Here is a 17469-nt window from a genome sequence, read left to right on the forward strand (position 1 = left end):
TACCTTCTCAAAAGGTGGAGCTGAAGTGAGGCTCCCACATTTTGCCCAAATGTATACGCTTTGAAGCACTGGAAGACTCATATCCATTTTAAAATTGAGAGCCCCCCATGAGAGAGGGACCTTGTCTAATTCCTATTGTGTATTCTTTTCCTAAAGTTTAGTTCAGTGCTCCCCAAAGAGTAAGTGCTTAATAAATACTATTACTGCTACTACTAGAAGACATTATCCCTGCCCTTGAAGAGCCTAAAGTCTAGAGAAGCAGCGTGGCTCAGTGGAAACAGCCCAGGCTTGGGAGTCAGAGGTCATGGGTTCGAATCCTGGCTCTGCCACTTGGCAGCTGTGTGACTGTAGGCAAGTCACTTAACTTCTCTGTGCCTCAGTTACCTCATCTGTAAAATGGGGATTAACCGTGAGCCTCACGTGGGACAACCTGATGACTCTATATCTACCCCAGCGCTTAGAACAGTGCTCTGCACAGAGTAAGCACTTAACAAATACCAACGTTATTATTATCATTATTATTAATGGGGGAGACAAACAGTAGAATTTACAGATAGGAGAAAGAAGTGCTTACATAGTAGGGTATGCAAGTCATGTCACTAGGAGAAGAAAGATTCAGAATGCTTCAGTGTATGCAGTATTCATTCATTCAGTAGTATTTATTGAGCGCTTACTATGTGCAGAGCACTCTACTAAGGGCTTGGAATGTACAATTCGGCAACAGATAGAGACAATCCCTGCCCAATGACGGGCTCACAGACTACCTACTTGAACCCAACCGAAAGTCACCTATTAGAAGGGTTGTTTCAGAATTACTCTCTCATCCACCTGGATTTGAACCATAAGTAGTAGCAGTTAATGACTGGCACACTGACTTCCTGGAAAAATTACGGAGAGGGTGTCCAGGAAGTTTTCTTGCTTGTTTTGGAAGCCTCAAAAGGAGTTTACTGAAGGAAACGGGGAGAAAAAAAAGAAATGGATTTCTCTCCCTACCTCACCTTTCTGGGGACCCATTTTCCAAACTTTTTTCATATCTCTGTCAATGAAATGGGTCTGAAACACATAGAGATTCCACTGGATTGAACAGATTGAAGTTGATTCTACCCAGTAAAATTAGTGAAGTTTGGACTTCACAATAACACTACTCCCAGTGGGCTTCATGGCTTTCTCTAAACTGAAATAACAGCAAAGAGCAGTGACTATTTCTAGAGTACCCACAGTCTAAAAATGATCAAAGCCATCTTTTTTCAGGTTCTAGTTATAATCTGAAACACGTCCACCTGTTCAGGTTCCCAGGGACTAATTAATCATTACTGCGTAATTAATGGGAGTAATAAGTACCCCCTAAAATTGCCGGGTAAAGGGCTACTTAGGATAATGATGAAGAAGCTTTGTCTGACTGCTTTCTCAGCCCAACTAGGCTGGCTTTAAGAAGCAAGAGCCATCAAAAAAATAGCACATGTTTTGTGGGCATGCCAGTGTCAGGGAGGTATAAATGACTATTTTAATGTGTTCTTTCCTGTTGTTCATTAAAGACTTGCAAATGGCTCTTTGTCCTTGCAGATAGACATGCCCCCCCCCCACCCCCCACCTCAAAAAATAGAAAAGGATGTCACTCTTTAGAAGAAGAGGAGCTGGTAGCAATTAGGGTGGGCTGAAACGGGGTACTCACTTAGGTCAGTTTATTTATTTGCAGCAATTACAAAATAGTATCCATAAGCAAAACTTGTCTAATTACTAATAATCTCCCAACTAGAAAAGACAAGCATAAGTAATTGCAATAAAAGTCATTACCCAGCACAATGATCATCAGACTGTTGTATGCTTAGCTGGGTTGTTGAATACACCTACTCTATTAAATGGTTTTATGTAATGATTATTTTAAAATGCTCAGTGGCATTCTACATGCAGGGGTGGGAAAATGTTCTTCTGTTTTTGTTCCCTCTAAGAAACCTGACCAACTGTCAACTGTGCAGAAATATTTGTTATGGCTATCTTGATCAATTGGCTTTCAGATGATTCATATAGTAAAATCTCACTAGTGATTCTTCTTTCCTCTTAGAGGTAGATTTGTCTAGTGGATAGAAAATGGGCCTGAGAGTCAGAAGGACCTGAGTTCTTGCCCTAGCTCTGCCAATTGCTTGGGCAAGTCACTTAACTTCTCTGTGCCTCAGCTTCCTCATCGGACTGTGTACAATCTGATTAACTTGTATGTACCCCAGCATTTAATGGCAAATAGCACATAGTAAATACCATTAAAAAAAACCCCTCTGCTTTCTCCCTTTGCCTTGATTTTTAAAAGGAGGCATTTGTTTTACCTATATTTTGAAAGCCTCAATTAAATTGCAAGATGAAACTGGCAGTGATTATAATAATAATAATGGTATTTGTTAAGCACTTACTATGTGCCAAGTGCTGTTCTAAGTGCTGGGGTAGATATAAGGTAATCAAGTTGTCCCATGTGGGCTCACAGTCTTAATCTCTATTTTACAGATGAGGTAACTGAGTCACAGAGAAGTGAAATGACTTGCCCAGAGTCAGTTGATAAGTGACAGAGGCGGGATTAGAACCCACAACCTCTGACTTCCAAGCCGGTGCTCTTTCAATTAAGCCACACTGCTTCTCTGTTAATAGAGGAATGATGTGGATAAATCAATCAGTGGGTGCAGCGGACTGTACACAGTGCTTAAGAGAGTATAATACAGGAATTTGTTAGTGGAGAGAAGCCTAGGCGGGTTTAGAGAGACATAGTAAAAAGAGCAACCAGCCCAGACACCAGAAAATTCATCCATTCAGATGAATGGATGGAGACCAAATTTCTCCACTTTAGTCCAATTATTAAGATTCAATTTCTACTTCCTAGAGACTGAAAATAGTCTCAGTTCAGTTCATAAAATCTAAAGTAACGTTCTCTTCAGTGGGCACTATTTGAGCAGGTACGTTTCGGGTTTTAATGTCTTATTAAAGCCTATCTGTATTACACTGTTGCCACAGTGAATTTATTCATAAACCCAGGGCCTAGTGTAAATGCATGTGCATCTGTATTTCAAATATAAATTCCTTCAGGATATTACATGCCATTACACGGCTTTCAAAATTGGAAAGCGGCTTCATTACAGTAGTTGGAGTTCTGTTTGAATGTGTGCGCCGAGTTAATGACCTCAATCACTTTCCAGATTTAAGTACTGGGATTGCTTGGGTTTCTACAGAACAGTGAGTGTTTAGTGTCTTTTGTAAGGTGCAGATACACCCAAGCAGAGAAGAGCTTCAGGGAGCTAAACAAGAAACTGAATCCATCAATCAATCAATCAATCAATCAATCCAGTGTTACTGTTTGCAGAGTACTATAGTAAAGCGCTTGGGAGAGTAGATTATTAACAGGGTCGGTAGACACATTCCCTGCCCACAACAAAGTTACTGTCTAGAAGGGGAGGCAGACAATACAAATTAACAAATTATGCGGCTGAGGGAGGTATGAATAAAAGGGGCAAATCCCAGTACAAGGGTGATGCAGAAGGGAGTGGGAGAAAAGGAGATGATGAGAATGATGGTATTTGTTAAGCGCTTACTATGTGCCAAGCACTGTTCTAAGCACTGGGGTAGATAGAGGGTAATCAGGTTGTCCCACGTAGGGCTCACTTTTAATCCCCATTTTACAGATACTGAAGCACAGAGAAGTGAAATGACTTGCCCAAGGAGCAGACAAGTGGTGAAGTGGGGTTTAGAGCCCACATCCTCTGACTCCCAAGCCCGGGCTCTTGCCACTAAGCCATGGCTTAGTCAGGGAAGAGCAGCAGCCAGGGGAAAGAAGAGAAATCGTTGCTGCTGCTGCCACTGTCTCCCCACTGTTCGTACCGTAATGGCCCGGAGTTCAAGAGGCTCAGATTTGGGGAAGTTGGTAGCACTGGCATGTGATTTTTCTCATCCCCTCTGTTCTGAACACTACTGTTGCCACCTACCAACTCTACTGTTTTGCATTCTCCCAAGCGCTTAGTGTAGTGTTCTCTGCAACAGTCAGTGCTCAGTAAAAACCATTGATTTATTTGGTGAGTAGTTTTCTTGTTGTGAGGGGAAGGTGGGTAGGGTAAATGGGATAGCCTGGAGACTTCAAAAGCACTGTTTTTTTCCAATATAAAAAGGGTGAAAACCAATGGACAGAGTAAGCCTTCAGCAAATATGATTGATTGACTTTCAATTACACACATTTTCCAAAAGCACAAGTATTTTGCTTTCATTCATTTGTATTTATTGAGTACTTATTATGTGCAGAGCACTGTACTAAGAGTTTAACTGGAACCAGTAGCTCTGGAGATTTAAAGATGTCTGGGTTGGATGAGATGGCCTGCTCCTCTTACATGCTCTTGATTGTGTTTGTGACAAGATACCGATGGAGCTGGGGCTAGAACCCAGGTCCTTCCGACTCCCAGGCCCATGCTCTATCCACTAGACCACAGTTAGCTTTGTAGTGATCCTTCTAAAAGTGCCTTGATAATTAACTCATTCTAAGGCTGATGATGACTGACGTTTATTGGCCATGGATTTGAGTTCCTTCACAGACTCCTTTCCATTGAATGGAAGTAAACTCTGTCCACTGGGGCGGTTCAGTGTCATCAGAACTTCAGGTTGGATTTTTTAACAAAGAAAACAATGGTTCTCACTTGCTTTGGAGAGAGTTAAGGTCAAAATGAAATTTGGAGAGCAGGTGGGACATGCAGGGTAGGGTTCTGAGTTAGAATCTCCAACTCAATCCACATTCCCCTCTGTGCTTCCTGGAGCTCATTGTAAAATAGGTTCAGGTGCAAGAGCAGCCAAAAAGGCCAACAAAATCCCTGGCATCGTCAGAAAACATTTTTAAAGCAAAATAAAAGACAGACACAACACTTTCACACCCGGAATTCCACAGGCGGCGTAGGTTGCAGCATTTCAGAAAGAGTAAAATCAAGCTAGCAAAACTATAGACCAGAGCTACTGCAGCGATCAGGGTGATGGAGAAGCTTCTGTACACGACTTAAAGAGGAAACTGGGATTTTTCACTGAGGAAAAACACAGGTTGAGGGAGAATGGAGTGAAGTCTCCAGAATCACAGAAGTGTATGGGCAAAGCCAAGTGGGAATTGCTCGCAAAATCCCGTGTTAGGATGAAGAGTTGTTCCTCAGTTGAAATAAGAAGGTAACAGTTTCCAGACAAGTGGAAGGAAACACGAGGTGGTTAGCTTATGGAATTTATCCCCATGGCAAACTTTGCAGACAGGAACTATCAATGGGCTTGTGGGGAGGCAGGAGAATTATATTCAAATGGAAAGATCCATGATGAATTACCAAATGGAAAAGCTAAGGGTTTTATCAGTAAAATTTAAGGCTATTACCAGGTATATCTATAACACTAGATTTCAAGGAGGTCAACCATCACACTATACCTTTGTAGCCACTTCCATAGACAAAACAGTGGGGTGAATGTGCCATTATTCTAGTCCACTGTGACATTTATTATATTCTTTAAAAATATAAGTAGTGAATGTTTTACTAAAATCCTTTGAGCTACATTTTATTTTTCAAATATATGTGCCCATCATCACCTTTGACATCATCATCATCAATGGAAAGTGTCCAAATAAATTATTTTTAAGGCATTTTCATGGTCAAACCTCATGTTATAAAATCAATCCCCAATGTGAGCATCAGGGTTTTCAGGCATTTGGGTTAGACTTGAGTTCTACAACTTAATACATGTTGAAAGAATCTTTAAAAATTGAAAACTTCTGTATTGAGAAGCTGTTGTTGAGAAGCAGCATGACCTAGGGGAAAAAGCACAGGCCTGGGAATCAGGGAGTCTAATCTTGGCTCTGCTACATGTCTGCTATATGATCTTGAGCAAGTTACTTTACTTCTCTGCTCCTCATTTCCCCCACCTGTGAAATTGGGAATATGTCCTGCTCCTTTCTACTTAAACTATGAGCCCCAAGTGGGACAGGGATTGTGTCCAACCTGAGTGACTTGTATCTACCCCAGTGCTTAGAACAGTGCTTGGCACATAGTAAGTGCTTAAGAAGTACCATGATTTAGTTCACTGCAGAGATATTTTGGATTAGGTTTGCAATTCTGCTTATCCTTATCTTTGAAACTATGGAAAACTCTGCCCATTCCTCCTTTTGACAGAGGACAGATAGCTTCTTGCGTTTGTCTGAAAATGGTACTTCTGAATTAGATATTGCAGCGTGAACTGCTAATTGGTATTGTATCAGGTTAGATGAAATGTCAGTAGAATGGTATTGTGGATGTGTTATTCAGTGTTACAGTGACATTCTCAAATGTTGAGAACTAAATTTAATTCCTTTCAAAACAGCCAGAGACACTTTCACTTGTGTTAGCCTATTCTGTGTGATTTTTCCCTCCATATTTTGAATAGGTTAAATTTTTGAACCTGTTAGTATAAAATTAAGCACTTTTTCTTCACTTCTACCATCTGTTTTCGAAAGAAACAGAAATAGAATTACTAGTATGAAGTATTTAAAGAAAACAGCATGGCCTAGTGGAAAGAGCACAGGCCTGGATGTCAGAGGACTTGAATTCTAAACCCGGCTCTTTCACTTACTTGCTGGGTGACCTTGGCAAGCCATTTAATACACAATTAAGCACTTTTCTTCACTCCTTCCACCTGTTTTCAAAAGTGAGGGTTTTTTTTATTATTGGGAGAAGAGGGCTAAATTTGAAGGGTTTAGATTTGAAGTTATAAAATCCAGAAAATGGAAACCATGGTGAAATCCTTATAGCAATTCTGGTCAGTGTTTCAAATTACTGCTTGTTGTGAAGGCTTCATTCCTGCTTCCATGCCCAAGACAAACTGTTGACTGGAAGAAATAAATTTTGGTGATTTTTGCCAGTGGAATATGACTCAGTGAAAAACCTAAATGCATACATTATGTAATGAAAAAGTCATCCCATGAAATGTGCAAAGCACAGCATTTTATCCTCACGAAGAGGAGGGTTTTATTTTCGTATTCTTTCACTCTCTGAAGGAGCACCTTCTTATATTGCCAAGTATGCACATTTTATTAAAATCTACAAGAACAAAATAATACTTTTGTTGTACTGGTCCCCTGATGAAAAGATATAAAGTGAGACAGAAATAGAATTACTAGTGTGAAGTATTTAAAGTGTGACCTAGTGGAAAGAGCACAGGCCTGGATGTCAGAGGACTTGAGTTCTAAACCCAGCTCTTCCACTTACTTGCTGGGTGATCTTGGCCAAGCCACTTAATTTCTCTGAGTCTCATTTACCTCATTTGTAAAATGAGGGTTAAAACTGGGAACCCCATGTGGGACATGGGCTGTGTCCAATCAGTGATTACTTTGTATCTATCTTAAAACTTAGTACAGTACCCGGCCCAAAACAAGCCTTTTACAAATACTATTTTTTAAAAAAGCAATATCTTTTCCCTCCTCTTATGAGAGGCAAGATGGCTTTTTCTAAGACAATCCCCGTTGTACAATGACATCTTAAAATGGCTTCAACCAACCAACTGTAAAGAGAATAGCCACATTCAAGGAAAAACTTTCTGAGGCTCTGGTTTTAGAACAGCTTTGCCATTTTTAAAATTCTTTAGTTATTTTTATTAAAGGTAGTTACAAGGCTATCAAAAAAAAATTGGTTCATTCTAAGAGATCCAGGATACATTGAGTGTTTGGAGGTTAAAATTTTGTATTCTACCCCCGGTCCACTGCCCAACCTTAAGGCATGGCTTTTGCAGGCCTTGAACTCCTTTCTGCTTCTGTTTCTCAGAGGACAATCCTTAAGATATTCTTGCTTTCACATCCCGCATTGCTAAGTCAAGGCACTCACAGAAACTTCGAGATAGAGAGTTAAAGATGAGCAAAGGCAAACATTTCTTCATCCAAAACTAATGGTGAGAATATAAAATTTGTTAAGGTAGACTAATAGAAAGTATATCAGTAAGTTCAAGAAGGATTTGGATGTAGTCAAGACTGAGAAGTCCATCATGGATTACCAGAGGAAAATTTATGAGTGGTGGAGTGAGGAAATTTAGGAGACTTAAACAAGGTTTAGGGAGAGTGTCTACAATACCACTCAGCTCGAAAAGTGTCTCTCCTAACAGCCAAAAGTGCTTAAAGTGTTATTCAGGTGTGATTTCAAGACAGCCCCACCCAATCCAGGTGGTTCACACCACCTCAGACAAACTACAGATTAAGACTTCAATCCCTTGGGGGTTTATCTAAAAAGAACCTCCATCTGTTCTCCACTACTGAATTCATAAATTATTAATCAGGAAAAATGCCTGTATTAAGAGGAAGAGAAACCATGAACTCCCATGAAAAATTAGAAGCAATGCTCCCTAGTGGATAAGGCATGGTTCTGGGAGTCAGGAGGACCTGCGTTCTAATTCTGACTCTGCCACTTTTTGGCTTTGTGACCTTGGATAAGTCGCTTCACTTCTCTGTGCCTCAGTTACTTCATCTGTAAAATGGGGATTAAAACTGTGAGCACCATGTGAGTCCGGGCCTGCGTCCAACCCGATTTGCTTGTATCCACCCAGTGCTTAATACAGTGCCTGGTACATAGTAAGCGCTAAACAAATACCATAAAAAAATACTACTGGATTTGGTTTGCTTTCATTTTATCATTTCTTCTTTTCAGTCCTCCACTCAATCAATTGATGGTATTTATCAAGCACTTACTGCGTGCGAAGCACTGTACTAATCCCTTGGAGAGAGTACAATACAATAGAGTTGGATTCTTTACAAATGGTAATGGATGCTACTGAGGGGAAACTAGAGGAGTTCTAGGAAATATTGATTCGATTTTTAAGAAGGAACCTCACCGTGGGGTTCTCCCACAGTGACATTCCCCCACTGTGAAGTTCATTTGTTTCTCTTAGCTTAGTAGGTAGCAGGGTCCCGGCTACGATGCTCCCGGCCCAGCCGAGCAGGACCCCTAAAGAGCAGGGTGAATCAAACGTGGCCCCCAGGGGCCAGATCCACTCACTTGGTTGACTCCACCCAGCCCACTAACTTGGTCCAGCTACGTAAAAAAATAACTACAACATCATCATTGCCCATTAGAACATCTGCACCAAAAGATTCTTCCCTCTTATTAGATTGTAAGCACCTGTGTGAACCAGGAACCAGAGCTAGTATATCCTCGATTGTGTGCCCTTTCTTGGTGCTGAATACAGTGTTGTGCACACAATGTTGAGTATATTGAGTTTTGTTGACCTGTTTATAATAGTGAAAGGTTACTTATACCATAAATGCTGCAGCAATTTTACTAAACGGTTCTGTGATAATCATTTTAAACGCCAAATGCTTTTCTGTTTTCTGGTAACGTGAGGGTTTTGTCCCTGATAAACCCCACCCCCGGGCAACTCTGTGGCACACGCACACAATGGTTTCTGCCAGCACTGCACTGAATTTTTGTTGTTGTTGTTGTTGTTGTTTTTTAACTTGCTATTTTATTTAAGTGCTTACTATGTGCCAAGGACTGACTAAATGTGTTTTCTCCAGGGAGATGAGCATTATCGGAAAAATGGTCCCCGTGAAACCTTACATGGTGTATGCTATTTGGGCAACTCTCAATAGTTTACTGAAACTCATTAAGTGGACCTCACCCTCCAAACTGCCCATACCCCACTCTCGAGACTTCTGCCTGGTTGCTCTGAGCCTATACTTCTAACTCCAGAAAACTGTGGGTTTGGGAGGAGAACCAGGCTAGGTGGGAATAGAGGTTGAGGAGTTCATTACTTTGCTTAGAGCCAATTAGGATCTTCCATGAGCCATTCTGAACTAAGCATAGGATCCACTAGTTTACACTGGCCCACAGAAGCACTAGCCACCTGAAATTTTCCTGGTGCCCTGATGAGCTAGTCCAACTCTGTTGTCATTTGTCCATTTGGGCAATGACTCTCCATCCACACTGCCACCATGCCAGCCCAAGAACTTGTCATATCCGGGCTCAACTACAGAGTCATTTTCTTTGCCGACCTCTCTGCCTCCAGCTTCTCCCCTTTCCATTCTGTGCCTCACTCTGCTGCCCAAATCGTTTTTCTAAAACCTCATTTTGCTCAAATCTCTCCACTCCTCAAAATCCACCAGTGGTTTCCTGTTCTTCTCTGCATCAAGTAGAAATTCCTAACCGTCACTTAATCCGGTGCTTAGAACAGTGCTTGGCACATAGTAAGTGCTAAACAAATACCGTCGTCGTCATCAGCTCTTGTTCGCCTCTCGTTACAACCCAGCCAGCACACTTCACTCCTCTGATGTCAACCTCCTCACTGGGCCTCACCCTCATCTCTCTCACCCACTTTCCTAGCACTCCCTCTCCCTCCATATCCTGCAGACCACCCTTCTCCCCATCTTCCAAGGTCTATTAAAATTGTATCTCCTCCAGGAAGCCTTCCCTAACTAAATTCGCAACTCCCCAGTCAGTTTCCCCAATTACTGTACTTCAGAATTTCTGCTTTGTCTACGCACTTGAGTCCTGACCCTCAGTTAGATACTCACCTAACCTCCTGCCCCACAGGACTTGTAGTCAAGTCTTTATAGTCATTTGTTTCCCCTACCTGTAATTTATTTAGCGTCTGTTAGATTTTAAGCTTCTTGAGGCAGGAGTAGTGATGATTTCCTCTATTGTATTCTCCCAGGCGCTCAGTAGAATGCTCTGCAGAGAGTAAGTACTCAATAATACTATTGATTGATTGACAATATCAGCGTCTCTAGTGGCTGGTGGAGGTGGGGACACACTCATGACTCCTTTTTAGCTGGGGATGTACTTAGACGAGCACTGAAGCAAGGGCTAGAGCCGGGTTCGGTGATGGAATTTTGCAGCCCGATTGAATTCGTATTTGCAAAATGACCATTTCTAGCCGCGTTGTCATAGAAATACTCAGCTGAAAATATCTTGGGAGATATATTCGAATATGGAAAAAAATCTTGCACCAGGATGTTAATAATGGTTAGATATTCACACCCACACCACCTTATATTTGGAGAGGAAAGTTTCCCTCTTAGTAGCAAGGGTGTAGTTAACATTAGTAAGATAAACACATATTGAAAAGCATTAGAGTATAACGTTATTTTCAAAATTATTGATTCTGTCCCAAGTGTCTTTCTCCTTGTACCTGAAATGGAGTAAATATGCTTTTATACAAGTGGATGCTGAATGTATCAGTCGTACTTGAGTGCTTACTGTGTACAGAGCACTGTATTAAGCAACTGGGAGAATACATTTTAACAAAGTTAGTAGATATGTTCTCTGCCCACAATGAGCGTCACAGTAGCCTGTTCCCTTATTGACCCTCTCAGCATTTCCAGATGCTTGGAAACTTCCCTTCCTTGGGCAGCTGATAGTGTAAGCTCCCAATAGACAATAAGCTTGTTGTGGGCAGGGAGTGGGTCTAACAACTCTGTTGTATTGTACACTCTTTAGTGCTTAGTACAGTGCTCTGCATTCAGTAAGTGCTCAATAAATGTGATTGATGGATTGACCTCCTTAGTCACATGAAACGCAGCTGATCTCTGCTTCTCCTTCCCTTGATGTATTTTAGGGCACTCGGGCTTAGGGACTGACATTTTGAATGAAAATAGAGAAGAAATAATGGGTAAATGTAAAGGGAGTTGGCCATGTTGAAAGTAGTCTATTCTAGGAGCTGAAATAAAGGAAGTCTAAGGTGTAGGTACTTGGCAGAAAATAGAAGGCATTATCCCCTCTGACAGCCCTCACCCAGTCAAAAAGCAGGATTTTTCTCCTTCTGCAAGATGAGGTAGTTGCTTTCCTTTCCTCTGATTTCTTTGAGTGTCCATCTTCTAGATTGTAAGTTCCTTGCAGGCAGAGATTGTATCTACCAACACTAATGTATCATCTCCATCTCATAGTATAGTCTCTGCATTCAGTAAGCACCCAACAAATACCACTGATTGATTGGTGCTCACGGTCAAAGAGGAAGGGAGAATAGGTATGTAATCCCTATTTTGCACAGAGAAGTTAAGTGACCTGCCTAAGGTCACACAGCAGGCAAGTGGCAGGGTGGAAATTAGAATCCCGGTCTCTTGACTCCGACTGGGCTCTTTCCACTAAGCCAAGCAATGGAAGATAGATACTTCTTAGGGAAAAAACATGGCTCTGAAAACCTTCCATTTGCAATAAAAGAATGAAGCTTGGAATAGCCTATTTTTATAGACATTGTGGGGGTGACTGTGGGATTTAGTGGGGCACCTCAGTAACCGCTCAATAAATTTGAATAATTGATTGAGACACTGGAAGAAGCCCTGCTGCTTTTGACCAGGTGGAGAAGAGTAGGACTGAAGAGGAACGGGAGAAGGCAATGGGGAAGTCTTCCTAAGTCAGAAAAGGGAGGGGTTGTCAGAGAACAGAAGAGCAGGTTAAGATCTTGGCCTGAGTCAGCTTTGATATGTTGAGAGAGGAGATCTACAGTATGCAAGACAAGAGCTGTGAATATGGTGTGGGAACCCTAGCCTCTTCCCATAATACACTGGTGAAAGCTGATTAGCCAAACATTTATGAGCTAAACTAATCCAGTAAATCAGGGCATGTCCCTCTGATCCAACTTTGCATGATCTGACCTCAGCTCTTCTCCATTAGTTCAGATAATTAGCTTTTTACTGTAATCCAAATAAGAACAAACAGGAATGAAATAGAGCTGATTGCTTCAAAGAAGGTACACCATTTTGGGTAGAGAGAAAAGGAGTGTTGCTGAATGGAATTTATTTGGATTAATATCGGTCTTTCCCCCTCTCTACTGTACATTCACTGTAGGCAGGGAATCTATCTGTTTATTGTTCAATTATACTATCCCAAATGCTTAGAACGGTGCTCTGCACACAGTAAGCACTCAGTAAAGACAATTGAATGAATGAATGAATGAATGAAAGAGCACAGGCTTGGGAGTCAGAGGAACTGGGTTCTAATCCTGGCTCTGCCAGTTGCCTGCTGTGTGACCTTGGGCAAATCACTTAATGTCTCTGTGCCTTAATTTTCTCATCTGTCAGATGAGGACTAGATACCTGTTGACTTCCCATGAGTACTTTGAGCCCCAAGGGTGATGGGGACTGGGTCTTATCTGATCACCTCGTGCTAGCACTTAGTACAGTGCCTGACGCATCAGCGCGTAATTACCAGGACTGTTATTAAGAAAAGACAGAGAGTCGACTGACAGGTGGTCTTCTGAGCGATCCGTCTCCTAATGTGTAGGCAGGGGAAAGGGGCCATAAGCACCACAGGGGAGGGACTTCTCTCGGAGAAGGGATGACGATTTGAATTAACCTATAACTTATCTAGAGATCAACTTCATTTCCCTGATGGCTTTAATTGAAATGACAGTTGCAGACATGGGTTTCTGCTCAATTTAAAATCTCTTCTTCCTTAGGCTCGATGCCAGTGGAAACTCAAACTCCTTGTATTGGCAGATATGAGCAGTCTCATTATCGTATGCCTCCAAGCAAACTAATAGGTGCCCAAGTTTCCGTGACTTTGAGAAATCAGACAGCTCCTTCCACTAGGCCTTGCTGTTTCTTGCCCACCCACTGGAAAATGTGGCCAGCAACATTCAACTGGTTCAGGGCAAAATGCTTCTCGGTGGGAGGAATGAGGCTGTGGGGCAGAGAAAGTCAGCCTTTCCCTCTTTTCCCTTTCTTCCATTCTCCATTCCCTTACCTCCTCTCCAAACGTGCTCAGTTTGCCCTATCGTATTTTTTATTTTCCTTTTTTTCCTCTTTGTTTCCCTGTATTTGTATTCCTTTGTCTTCCTCTTTCTTTAAAATGCCCACCACTGCCTTGCTTTCTCCATTTTCCCTTTTTCCTCTTTCCCCCCCTTTCCCTTCCCCTATTTTGGGAGCCATTCTCTTGTTCTCTCCAGAATTTCTCCCTCTCCTCTTTTTTTTTTCTCTTCCCCTTCTCAGAAACACTATGAAATGAGCTAGAGACAAAAGTGGGAGAGAGGGGAGGGGGAGGTCAGAGGGGAGATTTCACTCCCAAAGCAACAAATGAAGGTGCGGAGGAAAGGATTTCTGGAGTAGCCACTGAAGATTGGCCACTGAAGATGCCACTGTGAGGGCGTTCTTCCCGGGAGCTATTTACTGTTTTTTGAAAACCCTTGGAGGGCTTCAGACAACTTTTAATCAATCAACTGATTTCACTGAGGGCTTATTATGTGCTGTGCACTGTACTGAGTTCTCGGGAGGATATAACAGGGTTTGTAGATGCATCCCCTACATATAATGAGTTTACAGTCTAGAGGAAAAGCATTCAGGTTCTATTGTGTCCACTGACAAAGCTGAGCCAGTCTATTCTTGAACAGTTTTAAAAGTAAAAGGTTTTTTTCCAGTGGAGAAACAATGTGGTCTAGTGGAAAGCTTGTAGTCATGAAGAAGCTTCTGTTTGCAGGATGTGTGTGTGTGTATTTCCCAAAGCCTTAGAACAATGCTCTGCACAAAATAATTGTTTAATAAATACCATGGATGGATTGACACCTATTGAAGTGTCCTTTAGAGTTAGCGGCTAGGATGAGGAGTCTGCCAATTCTTGTACTGCGCTTTCCTGAGGGGTTAGTACAGTTCTCTGAACATAGTAAGCACTCAATAAATACTATTGATTGATGGGGTTGCAACCTGCACTCTGCCATTCCACAGCAAAACATGCCTGTCCAACTCAGTTTAGCCTCCATTAGGTTAGATTGTGAACCCCCTAAGGGTTAGGGACTGTGTCTACATTCCTCCCCCTCTATTGTCTTCCAACATTTCCCCCCCCCTATAGACTGTGAGCTTGTTTTGGGGAAATTGTTGCATTATACTCCCCCAAGCACTCAATACAGTGCTCTGCACACAGTTAGCGCCATACTCGACATTCAGTACGTGCTGAAGATTATTACTACTGTTAACGGAGGCCGACTGCAGCTCTCCAAACACAGCACGGGCAGCTTTTTTAGCCCAGCTAGCCAGTTTCCTGCTTTCCCCGTGACCAAGGTGGATCCTAACTAATGTCAGAGGGGTTCATTAATCTTCCGACACACCACTTCCAAGTTTCTGTCTCATAATTACAGATGACGCTGTCACCTGCGGGAACGACGAATGCTAGGCTCTATATAGAGCCAACCATCTATACCCGCGTTTCTTCTAAGTTATATAAGGTGAGGATTAAGTCCTTCACCATCATTTTTGCCCTTCCGGTTGATAATCTGAGATCATCTGCTCTAGAATCCTCGATCATCTCTGCACGCAAGGCTGCAGCCAGATGGTTTCTCGGCACAGCTAACTGGAATATCGTGCAACGGGAGGGGAAGTCACCGGGCATGTTTTCTGTTTAAAGCCATTAGGGTACCACCTGCTTAAAATCAATGGGAGCATCAAGGTTTTCCTCAGAGATATGATAAATCACTGAGCTCCTGGTGGACATTTGGCTGTTTGCTGATTATGCTGATTCTTGAGATGGTTAGGGATAAGCTAAATAGTGGTGGTATTTTACTTATCTCCTCTATTTTGTGTGTGTGTGTGTGTGTGTGTGCGTCTGTGTGTATTTGTCCCTCTTTATAGAAAATAGGTATATATGTATCATACTATAAATGTATAACCTTTTATATATAATACCCTATATTATATGCTATAGATACATAGGTAAATTCTAGAACAGGTTTCTCGGTCTTTCAAATGCAGAGATAACACATTGTAGTTCAGTCCATAATCAAAACTATGTAGTGAGCCCTTACTCTGTGCAGAGGACTGTACTAAACATTTGGGAAAGTACAAAATTGTTGATACAATCCCTGCCCTCAAGGAGCTTACAGGCAATAAATTAAATTACAGATAAGGGCAGCAACCAAGGATAAGGGTAGATTTATATAAGTGCTGCTGGGGTTGGGGAGAAATGACTGCATTGACTGGGAGAGAATTTGAGGAGGTGAATTTGAGACCTAGGAAAGATAATTAATGGTAATGGTATTTATTAGACACCTACTAAGAGCCACCCACTGTACTGAGAGCTAGGGAAAGTATGACAGAAGTAAAATGCATTTCTCTGTCCACAAGGAGCTTACATCTGAGGCATGAGGAATAATTAGGGATAAATTAAAACTGGGAGAATCAACCGAGGGAGGTTGTGAAATCTCCTTCCCAGAATAGGACCAGTCTCCATCAGAGCCTGACAAATGGGAGCAATTCTGTCTGGGAATCAGAAGGACCTGGGTTCTAAACTCATCTGGAAAAAATGGGTATTAAGACTGAAAAGCCCCATGTTGTGGAACTTGGACTGTTTCCAACCTGATTTGTTTGCATCCACCCCAACGGTTAGTACAATGCCTGGCACATAGTAAGTGCTTAATAAATACCACAATTATTATGATTTAGACTTTAAGACCCATGTGGTACAGGGACTGTATCAAACCTGATTATCTTGTTTCTCTCTCAATGCTTAGTAAAGTCCTTGGTGTACAGTAAGGGCTTATCAAATACCAGATAATTAGATGAGTTTACACTTTTGGTATTATATTTTAGTTGCTTCATTTTTAATGATTTGCCTATACTACCAGTAGAAGCAGCTTAGCCTAATAGAGAGAACACAGTTCTAGGAATCAGAGGACCAGGGTTTTTATTGAGCATTTAGTAGAGTGCTTGGATCATATCAAGTGCTTAGAAACACCTCCATTACTGTTATTACTAAAGTACCTCTCTAATAGTGTTTGCACAATGTAAAGTCTTTTAAAAAAAAAACTTCCAAAAATTCAACCATAAAACAAAAGTTAGGCATATGATTTTGCAGACATGGTGTCCTCTCCAGGCGCTTCCTTCTCTCCTGAGCAGGACAAGAAACCCTAGGTTATCCCTACCTGCAATATTTCCACCTGACTACTAAGTAGAAACAGAACTTTGGTTTCTGAAATGCAGACTGTAAGCTCCTCCAGTAAAATGTAAGTTCCCAAGTGCTTAGTACAGTGCTCTGCACACAGTAAGTGCTCAATAAATGAGATTGAATGAATGAATACATTCACTGCGGGCCGACTACAAACTCATACTGTATTATACCTGTGATTTTGGACTTCAATGACAGTAAGTGCTCAATAAATACCACTGACTGACTGACAGTATAGCAGCCATGAACTCCAGAAAAGTGTGAAAATGCAAATAGCAGTGTTTTCTAAGCTTGGACCATTCTCTCTTTCAGCTGAAACTAAGATCTGCTTCAAATACTATCATGGAGTGAGTGGAGCGCTACGAGCCACTACGCCCAGTGTTACAGTGAAAAACTCTTCAGCTCCTGTAAGTCACTTTACTAATCTTTTGTCATTATTGCTCTGCCATCTTCCCTCAAGTTTCCTGGTTTCTGCTTCTACTTTGCACTTTTTGACTAATTACCATATAAATGAACTCCTCCCCTTAAAAAGTTGGGAGAAAGGGAATATAATAATCTGTAAGGGGAAATGAGCATTCAGGGTTTAAAAATATTTCAAGCC

At 41.6% G+C, this 17469-nt stretch overlaps 1 protein-coding gene across 3 annotated transcripts in view; it reads left to right on the forward strand.

Moving 5' to 3' along the window:
- The window catches only part of HECW1 (HECT, C2 and WW domain containing E3 ubiquitin protein ligase 1), a 255082-nt gene that overhangs the window by 113780 nt on the left and 123833 nt on the right, over nucleotides 1-17469 (forward strand). For all 3 annotated transcript variants that reach the window (XM_029063053.1, XM_039911702.1, XM_039911701.1), the window contains exon 5: nucleotides 17181-17275. In XM_029063053.1, coding sequence (XP_028918886.1) covers nucleotides 17181-17275 — 95 coding nt within the window. The remainder of the gene's footprint in view (nucleotides 1-17180; nucleotides 17276-17469) is intronic.

The sequence above is a fragment of the Ornithorhynchus anatinus genome, chromosome 4 (assembly GCF_004115215.2).
Source record: "Ornithorhynchus anatinus isolate Pmale09 chromosome 4, mOrnAna1.pri.v4, whole genome shotgun sequence".
NCBI lineage: Eukaryota > Metazoa > Chordata > Mammalia > Monotremata > Ornithorhynchidae > Ornithorhynchus > Ornithorhynchus anatinus.